Source organism: Gavialis gangeticus, unplaced genomic scaffold (genome assembly GCF_001723915.1).
Source record: "Gavialis gangeticus isolate Ggan-Ray unplaced genomic scaffold, GavGan_comp1, whole genome shotgun sequence".
Taxonomy (NCBI): Eukaryota; Metazoa; Chordata; order Crocodylia; family Gavialidae; genus Gavialis; species Gavialis gangeticus.
Window position 1 is genome coordinate 92,449,353 of NW_017729034.1, and position 16,854 is coordinate 92,466,206.

Genomic DNA, 16,854 nt, shown 5'->3' on the forward strand with positions numbered 1-16,854 from the left:
CTGGAACCAACTTCCAAGGGAAGTGGTGCTGGCTCTTTCCTTGGGGGGTCTTTAAGAGGAGGCTTGACAATTACCTGGCTGGGGTCATATGAGCCCAGTATTCTCTCCTGTCCATGGCAGGGGGTCGGACTTGATGATCTACTTGGGTCCCTTCCGACCCTACATCTATGAATCTATGGTTTCTCATGGCACTCTTTTTGAAAGTGTAGGACTGTGCATCTCTTGAGACCTCAAATTTGAATTGGCTTATTTACAGCTGATTTATATAAACAAGGTACTTGTCATCTTAGAGGAAAGAAAGGCAGCCTTTTTGCTTAGTGGCAAATTCAGTATATGTTTGAAAATGTGACCTCTCTCTGGTCCAGGAGTAATTTTGTTTCAGTCCAAGTAACTTTGGAGTGATACTCATGCAGATGACTGCCTGAGCTGGTATTTTGTAGTGATCTGTCCACAGATTTCTCACATTGCTTTGTACCTTTCCCTAAACAACAGTTCAGTTTACTTGAGTGGTTTCTACTGCTCTGAGGTCACAGAGCAGATGTCAGCTCCCTTCAAATGCAGTTATGCATCCAGGTTCTCCTCTGTCTGGATGCAACTTATGTGTGTGTTTTTTTAACTCCTTGATATGCCTGTTAATTATACTTTGAGCTGAACACAAGCTGGAATTCCAGATTTTCTTACTCTGCCAAAAAAAAAAAAAAGAGAGAGAGAAAAAAATCCCTACAGGAGGCCCTTGTTTGCAGCCAGGAGATGTACAATAGCCTTTGCCAAGCAGATGGTAGCATGATGCCATGTGGTGCCACATGAAGGCAAAGGACTTGAAGTCTGCCTACCAGTGGGTGAGGAAGGGGGTAAGCAAGTTTGTCATCGCATACACTGTTAAGACTTCCTAAGAATTAAGCAGAAGGTATTTGTTTTGCTCTGTTACTGCTCAGTACATTATGAAATGTGGCTGTTGGTGAATACCCTTCCTGTGTTCCACTCCCTCTTTCTCTGTGGTATAGCCTGCCAACTTCAAATCTTTTTTTCCCTCCTCAAAGTTTCACCTGAATATCCCTGTTATAGCAGAAGGAATAGTGGCTGCTATAAGTCAAGTCAGGTAAGTTTTCATTGCAACACACTCTTTTTTTTTCTCTCTCTCTCATTCCAATTTCTCTGCAATTTTTGCTTTTTTGGACTGTTAATTTCCAAGCATGGATGCTATACAGTAGAGCGAGAAAGGACAGAATGTCTCAACTACTTGAGTACACAGAGCTGGGAGGGGGTGGGAATGGACATTCCTTACTATAGAAAATCTTTTCTGCTGCCCCGGGCTGCTAACTCGAGGCAAGTTTTTAAAACAACAATCTGCAAACTTTTTGCTGTCAAACTTTTTTTACTGACATATGCTTTTACGTAACGTAAATATAATCCTTCTGTTAGCCCCTGGAAAAGGGTTGAGTTCAAATTTTAGGATTTAATACCAACCAGAGTAAAGAAGAAAAAATGTAGTTGTCAGTATTTAATAAAGTTGTCTTGGGCTGACAACCCTGCTTGATTGTAGCAATGGTTTTACACTGTGCTCCCCACACCCTGATGTCCCTGACTGCACCCTGCACCAGATTGCCTCCCACAGCCTGCCCCCATCCTGGCATGAACCCCCAAAGAAGGATCTGTCTACCTGTGAGCCAACAATGTTACAGGCAGGCAATGGGACACAGCAGCAGCACATGGCTGGGGAGAGGAGGCTATGGAGGCTTCTGTGTACTACAAGGCTCTGAAAGAATACTTCCTGCATGGTGCTGCACTCCCACTTGGATACCATGTGGCCTTGTCTGTCCATCAGGGCTTGCCTCCAGTGTTTCTGATGACGGATCTTCAAGCAAGCTTATGGTAGCTTAATTTTTTTATGGACTTTATGGACAGGTGTTTTTAAGGTCTGTCTATAAATTTATGGAGTTCACAACCCTGCTCAGGCATGGTGTGGCTAACTTGACTGAAGTGCGGAAAGTTCAAGTCTATATATCATGGATGTTCAGGACTGTGAGAACTGATTTGTATGAATTCTGTGAATAAAGTAAAAGCTCTGTGAACTTCTATAAGAAGTGAAAAGAGGCTGTAAATGAGCTGTCTCATCTGATAGACAAAGTGCGCATAAAATGAGCTTCACTCTTGCATACTGCGGGAAATGTATGAGGGATCCACTAGGGGATGGGGGAATGTATAATTTGGAGACATGCAGATGCACTCACCTGATCCAACCTTTGAAGCTACTTTTGAAGTTCGATCAGGTGAGTGTATCTGCTTAGGGACTCTACGTAGGTACAGCTCATGATTTCTGGGTGACATTGAAGACTTGTCAGGATGGAAATTTCTTTCAAGTGTGGGGCTGGTTATCTTCTCTGTTACCTAACCTTATGTTTGATAGACATTGCAAGGAGTGGCATGACGCAGGCCTGGCAATGCTTTCCATTCAAGTGAGGAAAGCTTGGGATGATGGAATGTTGAAGGCCTTGATAAAACAGGACTGGAGTTCAGAGCTTTGTGGGTTACTTTATTTTCCTCTAAAGATGGAACAAATAAATCAGGTTTTAGTAGGGACTGTAAAAATAGAAAGCCTAAAGAGCTGAGGAGATTTGCAGAAGCTTGGGCAGGAGAGAGGAACACTTCTGAAGCAGAAGGGCCTTACTTAACAGTGAGAACAATTAAGGGAGGATATTGATTATACAGAGGTGTGCGTGTGCACACGTGCTTGTGTGCAGAAGGGGGAGAAGAAACTTGTTTGCTTTCTACTACGCCATGACCCTGTTGAAGTAGCCTGGTCTTGAAGATCCCACTGGTTTGGGGCTTTGTATTTTAAACAACTGGGCAATCTGTAGGACCAGCACTAGTCTGGGGGTCCAAGGCAGCACAGGTTCATGATTAAATTTTTGTGAAAAGCTTACAAATGAGAAGCCTGTGCCTAGGCAGTTTGCTTGGTACAGTGTATGAAAGCTTATGCCTCTCTGAATGTGTCTATTGGGTGCCAGCCTGCCTTCTGCTTTAACAAGTATACCTCTGTTTTCTACCTTCCCACCTCCCTGCCCCCCAAATCCCTGCCCACACAAACATATACACACACTTCCCTGGTAGCTCAAATGATGGACCTTGGAAAGAATACATGTTCTCTTCTTCTTTATCAGGTTTGGGCCTACTTCATATTTTTGTATTGCAAATATTACCTAGACGGAGTTCTGGTTTTGGAGAGTTCCTTGAAAAAATGATGAAACAGGAATGAAAGAAGATGGGAGTCCTTTACTCCTGCATCTTGAGCTAAAAACTATTTGCTGGTGCAACTGGTTTTCTATTTTGCTTACAGATTGGGTCACAGTTGTGCACAAGGGCTTACTTAAACACATGAAGATGCTCTCAGTTTTTAAGCTTGTGTCTTTTTTCATCTCCCTATGCTAGCACCAAAAACTAACATGACTATTAATATTAAAGAATTTGGGCGGGGGGGGGGAAGAGAACCTTCCTCCTGACAAAACTATTTGCACAACTGGCCCAAACTGGTAGCATTTGATACAGAGTCCTAGTGGTTAAGTACCTTGATGTTGGGCAGCTATAAATAAAATAATGTGCAGTTGATGAAAGAAGTAGACATTTGAGATAACAGGAAGCTTTATGCAGCAATTAATAAAAGCCAAAGCAATGCATTAAATTTCTATTTTTTTTTCTTTTGCCCAGTTTGAGCTCACTGGCTGCTGAAGGAGACCAGAAAGCCTGAGATTACAAAAGCCCCAAACTATTAAATATTTATCCCAGCTATTTTCCTGACAAATGTTTTGAATTTAAGCCAATAAATGGAGGAAGTGCAAGTGTCCCCTGTGTAAGTACAAAGAACCTTCCATTCTGTGTGTACAAAGTACGGTACAGACTGGGCCTGATCCTTCTGGCACCCTTGTCTAAACCCGGAATCAGGCAGCTGACATCAGTGCTGGCATAAAACCAGCACAAGTGAAAAGGCAGGCCGGCCTTGTAGGCAGGAGAAATCACGACTCAAAGGGAAATATTGCACACCTTTTGTGTTTCCCTAGAAGCTGTATTGTACCAGAAACAGTTTGGAGGATATGTAAAGCTGTCCAATAGGAGCTAAATGAGAGTTTTAGTGTTGCAGGATGTAACTGCCACAAATGGAATTGGACCCTAGTGTTAGGATTTCAAATCTTATGGGTTTTTTTTTTCCCCTGTCCCAAGTGCTGTAAGATCATTGAACATTCATAACTGTGCTTTATTCCTTTGTAACTTGCTTTGAATACATTTTTTGTATACGGCAGCCTACTCCATGTAATGTCTGGTTATGCTCACAGACAACAAGAGCCAGGTCTTGCATTGCTTCACATACAGAACACAATCTCCATTCTTTTTTTGGCCACTTCCAGTTGTCGCTGCCTTGCTCTGGGGACTGCATGGACATTAAACAGGTGTTGGACAGACTGCATAAACAGCATTGGGATTTGGGACCTGGCACCAGAACCCTGGGCTCCTTCCCTCCCAAGAACTGGTCGTCGCAGCAGGAGTTAAGGTTAGGCTTCCTCTTGCTTGTACTTCTGCACCCTATGGCTGTTCTACTCTTGGCTGGCCTGTGATCAAGCTTTGACAGGAGTAAAAGGTGCCCTTAACCTAGCCCAGTGTATAGCTCGGTGAGTAAGGGTATCAGGATGTGGGGCTAAACCTACTCAGACTGAGGAGGGCTAGGTTATCAGGCAAAAAGAATCTGACCATACTGTGGAAAGGGCCATTTAATTAAAAAAGGACATGGCTTTTATGCATGGGGACTCAGCCCCAGGCCTCTGGGCCAGATGTGGTCTGGGCAGCCATGTCATCTGATCCAGGGGGTCTGAAAATTTGGTGATAGGGGATGGGAGGCAGTGTTAATTGCTGTTCCCCAGCTGCCAAGTTTCTGGACTGATGGGGATTTGGCAGGCTGGAGAGTGTGGGTCTGCATGCTAGACTGGGGCTGTGGTGGCATCTGGAAGTTTGGGGCCTTATTTGGACAGTGTGAGGCCCATGGATCACCCCTGTATCACTTACCTGGCCCATAGGAGGCAAAAGGTTGAGTGACCATCACTGGCCTTAGGCAAGTGAGCAGGGCTTGGACTGTAAAACTACTCATTAACAAATGCCTTCCCTAACTCAGGGCTGCAGGGAATGGCATAAAACATGCCAGATGCCAGGAGAGGGGTGAAATCCCAGAGGTAGGCTCTTCTGCACTTGCTGTTGGCTGGCATAGGCATCCTCTACTTCTCTGGCTAGCTTCTGTGAATGTCAACCCAAATGTACTTGAATGTCTCCACTGGGGAGGCCCGATACTTGGGTATTTCTAGGCTTACACATCAGTAGGATTTTTCAGAAGTGTCTATGCAGGTTAGTTGCATCTCTAAACCTAAATAACTTTAAACATCTGTACATTATTATAGAGGGTAGTATTTCCAAGACTGCCTTTGGTCTCAATTCCTATTCGTTTCAATGGGAGTTGGGAGGTGCTAAATCTACACTGGCTGTGAAAGTTACAACCTAGCTCAGGTATCTTGGAGCCCTCCTACTCCGCTCATTCTATTAGTTGGTAAGTATGAAAGGGTTACATTGTTAGTGTCCTGTCACAAACAAAATCCAGAGCCTTTTGTGCATTTGCCTCTTTATTCTACAACACAAGCAACATAAATACAGTTTGTTATAATTTGTTTTAAAATATTTTTCCTTAAGAATTCAATTTGAATAAAATATACACAAAATACATTTTGCAAGCTGACTTACGGTGACTAGTTGGACAATGGACACAATGACTGAACATAACAGCACAAAAGAAAAGCAGGTTGAGGGTAGTGTTTTCTTGTGCCTGCATAAGGACACAAAGGAAGAAGAATGATCCAAGATGACTAAAATATTTAGGAATCATGCCTAGGTGAGCACTAGATGACTACACATGAACTCTATGGAATGGAAACCAAATGTATTAACTCCCTTTAACAAGGCCATTTAAAATTTCTGGAAAATTATCGGGGATGCCTCCTGCATATATAACCGCAGGGGTGAGGTCCTGGGAACAGAATTGTAATTGAAGATGTCTATTATGGCAGTTATTACCATGGGAATACTGTAGTTTAAGTCTACTTTCATTTAATTTCCAAACAGGAAAGAGTTAGATCTTTGGCATAATTGTAAGAGGGCAAATGGAATATGTACTCCCTTTGGCTTTATTTTCAATTCACTGAAAGAAGGAAGTGGTATTGGGATACATTAGTGTTTGTTACATCATAAACCGCAAACAGTTACAACTGGGGAAACTGAATGAGGACGCTGGAGGCTCCTGTCACAGGCTCCAAGTCCCATATTGCAGTCTGCTGCAGCAAACCCACACTGTATACCTCATTGACCAATGTGCGATGTTGCTGCAGCAACAGTGCTCTTCTCATCTTACTAAGTTGGCGTAGAGCTGGATGCTCTTATATGGAGCTAGGCTCTAAGAGGTAAGAGCCATTTTGATTCTGGCTTGGGGGGTTTGTCTCATAACCCACATTTTTCCAATCCAGCTGGCAGTTGTTTTGGTTACTTCTGGTCAAGCATAACATTTTTATGCCTAACTTTCTCTCTTTCTCTCTCATGTGGCCTAAGGCAGAGCCTTGAAATAGAAAGTCAAGCCTAGATTCTCAAATGAGCAAGTAAAACTAGCTAAGTTAAGTAGCTATATGCTTCTGAGGATGTGGGCTTTGGTGTCACAAGTGTCATATGCCAATAGAATCAACTTTTCTTTAACAACAAAACAAAACACAATTACTGAGAATAAATTCTTTACAATGCAAAAGTGTATGAATACCACATAGTGAATTTTGGTCTGAAAGGAAGGGCGAGTAAGACAAGTTTATGCCAGTGTGAGTCAGTCCATCCACTGATTTTCAAAGAAACAGATTTTTCCTATTGAAAATTTCAACCTTAACTTCTGAACACTGAAGAAATTATCATAAATGCAAATTTTGCAAAAGCAGACTTTGCCATGCCACTTGGTTTTGTTTTTTGATGGTCAGATAAGCTACTGCTGGCCAAATGTTTTACCACAACTGTTAGGTACATTCTGATACTGATTGTGTTGAGGAAGAGGCCTGGCGGAGTGTGCATTCAAAGGTGCAGCGTTAGTTAGATTGAGGTGGTGGACCCAGAAAAGAGGCAGTGATTTTTTTCCTACACATATGCAATAGGTAGCAAAGCACCCTGGTGTATCCTTGGTGAGGGCTGCTGGGCCCTCATGTGAGCACTAGTGAGAGCAAGAAGTATGGGGGAAAATGGATTCCTAGCAGCAGAGGGTATTGTCTATATTATATAAAATCAAACATTGTGCTTTTGCGCTATGCTATCTTGGTCCTTTTGCATTGTATTATAAAAAAATGAGTGCAATTACTAATGCCTTTAAAATCTGGGGTGGGTTAGAAAAGGACATTCTACCTAAATTAAAAACTATCAAAAAGTTGTACCTGGACTAATTATGGCATGTGGTTGAAAGCTCCATCTTATAAAACTTCCCACAAAAGACTTTGCCAGTAGAACGTTAAAAAGGGCCACCTGCATGGAGTCTGTGCATCTCACAAGCAGAAATGTGCAGTGAGAGAAGGAATTGGATAGCTTTGTAGTAAAATTCCAGTCCATCCATACTTCCAGCATGAGCCATTCAGCATTAAAGTAACTGAAGCTGTCAAAAGCTTTCACACAGGAAATGTGGTTGGGGAATTGATGACTTGGGCTTGCATGGTCAAGCATCAAATCTATGCACTAAACATCAAGTCTATGCAACCTATGCTGTGAAACCCAGTGGCTTTAGTTTGCAGGGTCTTGTCTAGATACATGTCTGCTCCTCTGGATATCCAGATGTCTCTGATGACTACAAAGAAATCCAAGCTCCTGGGAACCTGAAAAAATATTCAGAACACATGCATGTGTTCCTTTTCTCATCCAAATGTCACTGGTGTGGGACTTAAGTCATTCAAAGATGCTTAGCGGTCTAACTCTCACAGAGATGCCTATATATTTTGGGTATATGGCATTTACATTCCTCAAGAACACAAAACACTCAGGAACTTCACAGCATTAAGTTTCTCTCTTGGAAGGAACATTCACGTTTCATTAGGGTCCTAGTTTGTGGATATGCAGGAAAAATACTGACGCTACTGGGGTGTTGCCCAAAGTACAGAACTGCATTGTGGGTACGTGGTGTGCAAAATGGGAAAGCTACTGAGGAGATGCTGCAAGTTGCAGCGGTACAAACCTCTCTTGTTTGAGGGATCTACTTTTTGTTCAGCCTGGATCCATGCAGACTTTATAGCCCATGAGTTTAGCTATAAATCTAGATTTAAATAGATTGAGAAGCACAAATTAAAACTCAAAGAATGTCACCAGATTTCAAGTCAAACATGAAACTGAACATTGCTTGGGAACTTTGGCATTGATGTAAAAAATCACAAACTGAGCCAACTTCATGCACACCAGTGAATATTTGGATGAATCTAGAGCGAGAGTTTTTAGCTTGCAACAAAAATACAAACACAGATAACTTGTATCTGGTTGGAGATTTTGCAATAAAAGCTTCACATGGGTTTATGTATATCTTCCTTAACAGTTCACTTGTTAAGAATGTATACAATAGACTTCAGCATAGTAAGTGCGTGTGGATTCACAAATCTCAATGGCATCCTTTCTAAAAGGTGGCATTATCATTCCATTGAGAGCCACAGTCTCAGTATGCCAGATCTTGGGACACTTGCACCATTTAATCCTTTCTAAGGCTGCTGGATGTAGGCAAAGGGTAACATGCTGAAATTTCATGGAGTGCTGTCCTAATATACCCACCCAGCAGACACCATCATTGGGCAGACTGACATGTTAATAGCAGTACAAATTAGGCTAAATAGGGTATTAATATGGCCACCACTGTGTGCATGTATCTACAGTGCCCCAGGACTGTAGTGAGAGGCACTATACAAGTGTGTGTAAACACACACTGAACAAAGTATATCTGCACATAAACACAATATGCAGCTATACAGGCATACTTGCATACAATGGCATTCTCTTGGCATATCCTGAAACATGCCGATTAAGAGCCAGGATCCAATACCCTTACTCAGGCTGAGTAGCACCTTATTCTGCCAGCATTTCATTTATTTCTACCAGAAATTTGGTGAGTAAAGTACTGCTTGATGTGTGGAAGGTGACTGAGTCCTGGCCCGCAGCAATCATCTCGTATAAGCGGTGTCTGAAAAAACCTAATTAGATTAGGTCTGACTTCTTTGTTAACCACCCTGAAAGAGAGGTGAAGCAAAAAAGATGCAGGTAGCACAGCTGGAAATACCTACCTGTATGAAACCTGTGAATTTGCTTGCAGGTGATAAATATTATTATTAGTTGTATTTTATTAGTACCTAAGCATTCCAATCCATGTAATTCATGCTGGGTGCTTTTGGGACCATTTATCCATCATTAAGAGCCACTGAAATACATTGCATTAAATCTCATTCCTAGCAATCATTCTGGTTAATGAATATGCTATTAGAAGGGATTTACACAAATAATGCATAAATAACCACACCTTATCATAGGAATTTCTGGTGAGAAAGAGAATTTGCAAGTCTTTCTAGTCTTAGAAACAGCATATAATAAAATAAGCATTAGATGTAGCTCAGATTATAAATGTTGATGCTCTGTCAATCAGGTTATGGTGTGTACGTTTTTTACAATACATGGCTTTATTTTATTAGTTTAAAAAAATGCAACATGCAAACCAAACGACGAAGCAAAATCAAACAAAAGGCTGCATTTGCAAGCTGAAATTGGCTTCACTCGAGCTGGAGGGTCAGAAAAAATGAGGGGAGCCTATGATCTTGTCTATTAAATAGAGGGGCACATGTCAAAAGTGACTAGATAGTTCTACAAACAATATCCAGGACTGCCATGCAACACTTAAAATATTCCCTTAAGGTCCACCTTGACAGGAGAGCCCAATAAATACTACATATGCAAAATTCAAAAGAGTTTTCAAAACGGGAAAAAGAACAAAACAGATTCATGTCATCCTATCAGAGTAAAGGATCAGTTTCTTCACTGACAGAAAGAAGGGGGGAAAAAATCTCATAACATACTGCAAAGGAGGTATTTACAAAGAGTTCAGAAGTTGACAGAACTTGTACATTCACTGTCTTCAGTTCTTTAAGAAAAACGAAACAAAACAAAAAACCCAAACTCCCCCAAATCCAACACACACACACACACACACACACAAAAAACAATGGAAATAAGGAACACAGAAGCAAGTGAGATGAAGAATCCAGTTCTTAACCCAAAGCAATGAGGACCTGTAAGCAAACTCAGGCTCTTGGTAATGCACTGTAAGCCAGACTGATTTTTCAAGGCTCTAATGATTTCTCCAATTAATGCTGAAACTGCAATATGCTGCCTTGATCTTGTGTTATGCTACCAGAGCTTGCAACAAGGGCTTTAATGATTTATGTTAGGGAGTGCTCTCTTGTGCGTTGAAAGGAATATTTATTGTTTGGAAATCCAGTAATCTCCTCTATCAAAGGAGGTGGTACCACACCCACCAGCATCTTGTTTTAGTATTCCAACTGGATTAATACTGAAGGACCTTAAGGCATTTTCCACATGACTTTTCTGTAACTTTCCTCAACTGAAACCTAGTCAAATTAACCAAGAGGAGTTTCTAGTACTCCACTGGCCCTGCATCCCAGTGGCTAGTTTTTGAAGATTTACAGTCACATTTTCGTATTTAAAAAAAATGCTTTGCTACCTCCTCTGCTGCTTTGTGAAACAGCCACAGAAGACAAGAGGGGAAATAATGAAACTGCTCTAACAGAAAGATCTGGCAAAAGATGCACAATAACCTTGAACTGTTTCTCGAATCCTTTGATTATAATGTGATGCATCTGCAACAACCCAAAGTAAAAAAAAATCAAAAAAAAAAATCAGCTGAAATATTATTTTCAAAAGGAATATTCTTTGCATTTAACTTTGGTAATTAGAGGACTTTTTATTGGGACAATGTACTAACATGGATGAAGTCCTGATCCAGGACCAGGGGGTGTTATGTAGTACAAATAAATAATCATCACAGACACTCCCTACACTGAGAAAAGGCAAACTCCTCAAACTATGATATCTCAGAGACCTGGAATTAGGGAAGAAAGGAACACAAGGCCTAAATCTCAGTTAACTCCTGCCTGACTTTGGGGAAGGGATAATGGTAGGGATGGTGTGAAAGATGCCTCTAAAGCCACAGTCACCATCTTAGGCTGTGCAATGGCTTATTCACTTTCTAATGTAAATCACTTCACTTCAAATACTGCTCTCAGTATCTCTTCCTTTTCAGGACACAACAAGCAGAAAACAGCTAGTATAGTGCAATCAAATAGGCCCCAACATGCCCCCATGGCAGTGAACTTGGAACAAACCTGGGGGAGAGCTCATCACTGGCAGGGGAGGTAGTCTTTGCAGAAGCTACTGTCAAGAGGCTGTTTCTACTCACTAAAAGCGTGCCTTAAGTTACCAGATCAGCAGTAGTGGGCCTGCTGCATTTGTATTTTTTTCTCAATTTTTTTTTCTACACAGTTAATAGACTTAAATTATCAGAAGTTTTCTTTTCTTCTTCCTTGTTATTTTATAAACTTTACAAAGCAAAAATAACCCAACAAAAAACACAGAGCGTTCTGGCAGCCTAGTGTCCTGTTAATGTCCTGTCATTAAATATCCCCATGGACTACTAAGTGCTTTTTCTATTTAACAATTCTTTGCATGATGACCATTTCCTGATTTATTAATTTAAAATATACCAGTAATACTCTTAACACAACTTTGCTTATTTCCTATGACTATCTCCCAAGGGGAGCTGGGGAGTAGAGGCACTGATGGTAATAGTGGGCACTTAATGTGGTCACTTAAACAAAAAAGCAGCTTAAAATACATGGTTGGTTATCCATGACCTGAGCAATTGCTACTAAAAGGTGCAGAAGTAGCATTTGCAACAAGTAGCTGTGAGTGAGGGTGGATGAGGAAGTTGGGTCACATCTGGCCAGTGTCAGCTACTAACACAAATCTTACACATTATGCTCTCTCAGAAATTATCAATGTAATATAGTATGTCCCAGCATACTGGATCTGATTCTGCATCCAGCTTTATACAAACAGCACCCCTGAAACTTACTTCGGTTTTAAATTCGTTCAGTAACTCCCAATTCAACACAGTGTCACAGAGACTGAAATTTGGCCAATGTACATTTTGTAAGAAAAGAGGAAGAGACTGTGGTAGTCCGCACATAACAAAAGTGGGCTACAGACTACTCTTACTATATTCAGAAGTAAAGGCAGTGATAACAACGCTCAATAAATAGCCTTATACGGTTACTTAAATATGAGTGAACCACAGTGAAGATAATGCTACAACAAAGGCCAAGCTACCCAAAGGCTGTATGTACCAAGTAGAAAATTAGAACTGGCTAGGACTTTATTTTTATTTAAATCTTCTTTAAAAAAAAAACAAAAACAAAACACCAATGTGTCCTGTTGGCAGGAGAAGGTATCAATGAATCTCCTGGTTTCAGGAGGAAACCCCCCCCCGTGAAACCACTGATGTATTTGTTGGGTCAAAATGCTTTTTATAATTTCAGTAATTAACTGAATTTCTTGTAAAAAAATAGCTATCAAGTTGAAAAAGAAATGGAGCATTTGAAGTTACTGAAGTGTAGCGATTCAGGTTTAGGGAAACTTTCAAGATTTTTGTTCAGATTTGATAGATTTGTTGTGGTTGACAGCTCAACAATTATCACACACAAAACAGCTCTGGGGGATGATTGGGTGGCTATGAGGGCGGCTGGTTACAGCTCCCTGGTTTTTTGCATTTATCTGGCGAGTGTAACTAAAGAATTCTAGGGAACACAAACCAACAGACAGTTAAGTGCCTTAGTCCCACAGAAGGAATAACATTTGGGGTAAAATGTCAGCATTGCTGGTTTAATGCCAGCTGAGGTCTTTTCACTGTATCGCAGAATGCTCAACTCTGGCCATATAACAGGTCTGAACAGTGAAAAGGAGCCAGTTCACAGGAAAGAATCTGGCAGTCAGACTTCATCCATATGAATGCTGACGCTGCCCCCGTGTACTGCAGCCAGTTCTGACCGATAAATGATTGTGGAGAACGTTTTGCAAGTAAGAGTCTCAAGAAGGATTCTCTACTGAACTAAAAGCTAGTCTTGGAAGTGACTCCAAGTTCTTTTGTTGATTTGAAGCTGAATGCTGACATTCTTCCATCAAACACTTTTGGCTTTAATTTCCAAAGATGTTGGTAGTTTAAGGGAAAAAAACAAACAAACAAATGAACTAGACTGGATACAAAGGTGGATATCACAAACCATACTTGACCAATTATAGTCTCAGGTAAATTTTCAGATGTAGGGCTTAGAATGTACATTGGCTAGATCCAGTTAACTTGCGTGGAGAGGACAGATATGCTTTTAGAAAGGGGACAACATGTACTTTTATGCAATTCAAGAAGAGAGCCAAAGTTGTACCTGATGGAAAAGGGTGCAAACTCTTGGGAAAACGGGGCTTAAGATGGAAATGTACATTTAGTTTCTGTGTACAGTTGTTAAAAGATTAAGTACACCAGAAGGTCAACCAGAAGTATGATCCTAAGCAACAAAATGATGCCCCCTGTCAGGAGGGATGCAGTGCATTTCATGTATCCAGAGGACATTTCTCTATGCATTACTATGCACATGCATCAGCTGTATGTTCAAAACTACAGGGAGGATATTGGCTGTTTTAATCTGCAGCCCTTCCCTCCTCCCCAGGATTTCCTGGAGTAATCCAAAATACTTGACTATCAGAAGCTTAGGTCCTAGTCCTGCAAAGGACTCTGCAGCTGCCTGAAATCTCTTAAACTGAAATGGTGTTTTGCCCTCATGTTGTTCCTTGTAGAATTGGGGTCCGGCTGTTGGCCAAGTTTCACTTTTTATAAGGAAGATTTTCTTTTTGTGTTACACTAACATCCACACACACACCATTTGTAGACATTGCACAAAGAGGCAGGGGCTGAGAAAACTAAAAGTGGACTCTGTCCAAGACAAGAGATCACTGGCCAACTGAGGAGTACCACTACCACATCTTATCTACTTTGACTCTACTGATCATGGAGAACTGGTAATGGGATAAATTCAGTAGTGAATAATGGCAGTCCCCAGGGCTCCAGCAGGCATATAGGCTGCCTACAGATGTAGAAAAAACACAAACAAATGCTTTACTTTGAGCTTGGTGCACCCCCATGCTGAGCCCAGCACCTGCTCAGAAGAGGCAGTGCGTTAGTTGGACCTGGCTCACTCACGGTCTGTGTAGATTGGGCACTTTAGTGGGGCTTTTTTGGTGCTTTTATCTAGAAGCTAATTGAATTAGCCATTACATAAAAGTGCCCCAAAACCCCGCTGAAGTTACCAATCTATACTGATGCTGAAGATATAGGTCGAACTAATGCGCTGCCTCTTCCAGTAAAGCGTTCTCCCCCGCCACTTCATGTCTGTCAGCAGCCATAATAGTTATATCCCCGTGTCTTTCTTAAGTACAAACATAAACACTAATGCAATTTGGAGGGCTCTCTGATGTGTAGAGTATACTTGGTTAAGTACTTGGTGATGTCACAACCCTTCTTTCAGTCTGCACTGTGGCTCACGGGTGTATATTTCCCACTAGCTTCACAGGAAGAACAATTTATTTCCCTTAGCAGATGGACATGGAAGGAATGCAAGAGCAATCCATTTTGTGGTAGAGAGGAGAGGGTTCTGTTGTGTATATAAGCTGTTGATATGTCAGCTAGGGATTAGGACCACAATGCTGCCTTTGAAACCATGCTCTATGTGCTGGCAACAAAAAGCAGGCAGCATAGGTTCTGTGATATCAACTTTAGGCCTTTGAAGGCTTCTATAATATAGGGGCAGACCTCCTGGGTTGGGGTTTGAGTTTATCCATTCCATAGCTAAGATTTTCTGATGTTGTTGAGCAAAGCAGCTATGCTACACTCCAGATTGCAGACCTTAGTTGATTCTATAGCTTTTTAGGTTTTACTTAGCAGTAGGATCAAACATGTTTTTATATGTAATAATCTTTAGTTAGATTTTTCTACCCTGGTGTGTGTTAGCTTCATAAGGGGGAAAAAAGCCCCAAAAGATTTCCTTAAGCAAATAGCCAAAGATGACTAACTTCATTCCTCAATGTTTTCCTTTCTGTTCTTCTATGATCTGCATCTGTGACTTAGGCAACACAGCTGTCTGCATAACTGTTTTTTCAAGCACAGTCACAGGACTGACTGTGCTTAAGTGAGAGTTGTGAGCACAGATAACTGTAGGTGCAGTTTCAAGACTTGTAATCAGAGGAGCCCTCACTATCACATGTTCAGAAATGGAGATCAGTTACTGCCATACTGAGAATTTTGTGCCTGCATCTTGGGATTTATAATCATCTTCCAAAAGAATTTTTGTTATGAACATGATCACTTTCATCCTAATCTTATTCAAAATGATTTGGACTCTCTCTGCACTGCAGAGCAGATTCACATATAATCTGCAGTTTCAAGACTGAAAATGCCCACTGTGAAATTTACTGAGCCTTTATGTACCAGCCTGATTTACTAGCAGTTGTCAGATTAACCCCTTGACATCATTTCCTTTGCTGGTGTGAGACATATAATCTGAAATGGGCAGAGAATATGCTGAGGAGCTCACTGTTTCAGAATTTAATCAAGGTAGGCAGGTGAATGTATAGCTCCTTACTGGTTACACATTTCAAATATAACCTTCAGTAACTGCATTTTTTTCTGTGTACCTTTTGATTTCTTCTCCCTTGCTAAAGGAGTGTGTATATCTTTTAGACAATGATATCATAGACCCGACCGACTCTTCCCAGCCATTCTCTCACAGCCTGACGGACGCGGATGTCAGTCACGTGGCATGTCAGCTGACTGATGCAGGGGAATACTGCTGGTTGGAGGGCTGTGAATGTTTGGTCTGGCAGGGCCTGGATCTGGTTGAGAACAGTCAGTACCATGTTAGTCCAGGCCTGAAATAAATGGAAAAATGAGAAGGTAAATTAGCTTCACTGAGAGGCTACACCACACTATAAACCTCAATCTGCGATCAGCCAGTGCAAATCAGGGGGAATTGCAGTGAAGTCAACAGAATTACACCAGTGATGTAAGAGAGAAAGCAGTCAGGCTTTTATCTCAATCCCATCTCTACACTTTACAGATTTTAAGATGTATCGCCTGTTATTATAACCCACTTCATCACCATCACCAGGAAGCCTAACCTTTTGCTCTTGGGAAAGGAGGTTAGGCCACAAGGTTAGTCCCACCCCTTGACAGGTGCCCCGCCTCCTGGTTACCATCTTGGGACCAAAAGTCCTTCCCCTTGCCTCAGAAGTACTCCTGTTGGGGCAGAGGGTGCTGCCATCTTGAAACAGGAAGGAAACCCCCCCCAAATCATAATAAAAAAAAAAAAAAAAAAATCAAACATCTACTATACCTTATTTTAATTTTATTTAAAAAAAATATTTTTGTCCTGATTTATATGTGCTTGCATAGTGTATCTAGAGGCAATTGCACAATAGCTCAGAATACAGATTTACTCTTGCATATTGTGTGGGGGGGATAAGGGGGTGTATGTGGGAGGTGTGGTTGGGGAGTGAGGGCTGTGTGGTGGATGGTGTGGGAGGGTGTGTTTGGTGGAGGGTGGGGGTGTGTGGAAATGTGTGGGGGGCTGTGGAAGGGTGTGGGTGTGTTTGGGAGAATGGTGG

General features: G+C 41.4%; 1 protein-coding gene across 5 annotated transcripts in view; it reads right to left on the bottom strand.

The window, feature by feature from the left end:
- Window positions 1-6,200: 6,200 nt before the first annotated feature.
- Window positions 6,201-16,854, bottom strand: part of ARFGEF3 (ARFGEF family member 3) — a 207,180-nt gene continuing 196,526 nt past the window's right edge. For all 5 annotated transcript variants that reach the window (XM_019527030.1, XM_019527027.1, XM_019527029.1 and 2 more), the window contains one exon: window positions 6,201-16,119. In XM_019527030.1, coding sequence (XP_019382575.1) covers window positions 15,928-16,119 — 192 coding nt within the window. In that variant the 3' untranslated portion in view covers window positions 6,201-15,927. The remainder of the gene's footprint in view (window positions 16,120-16,854) is intronic.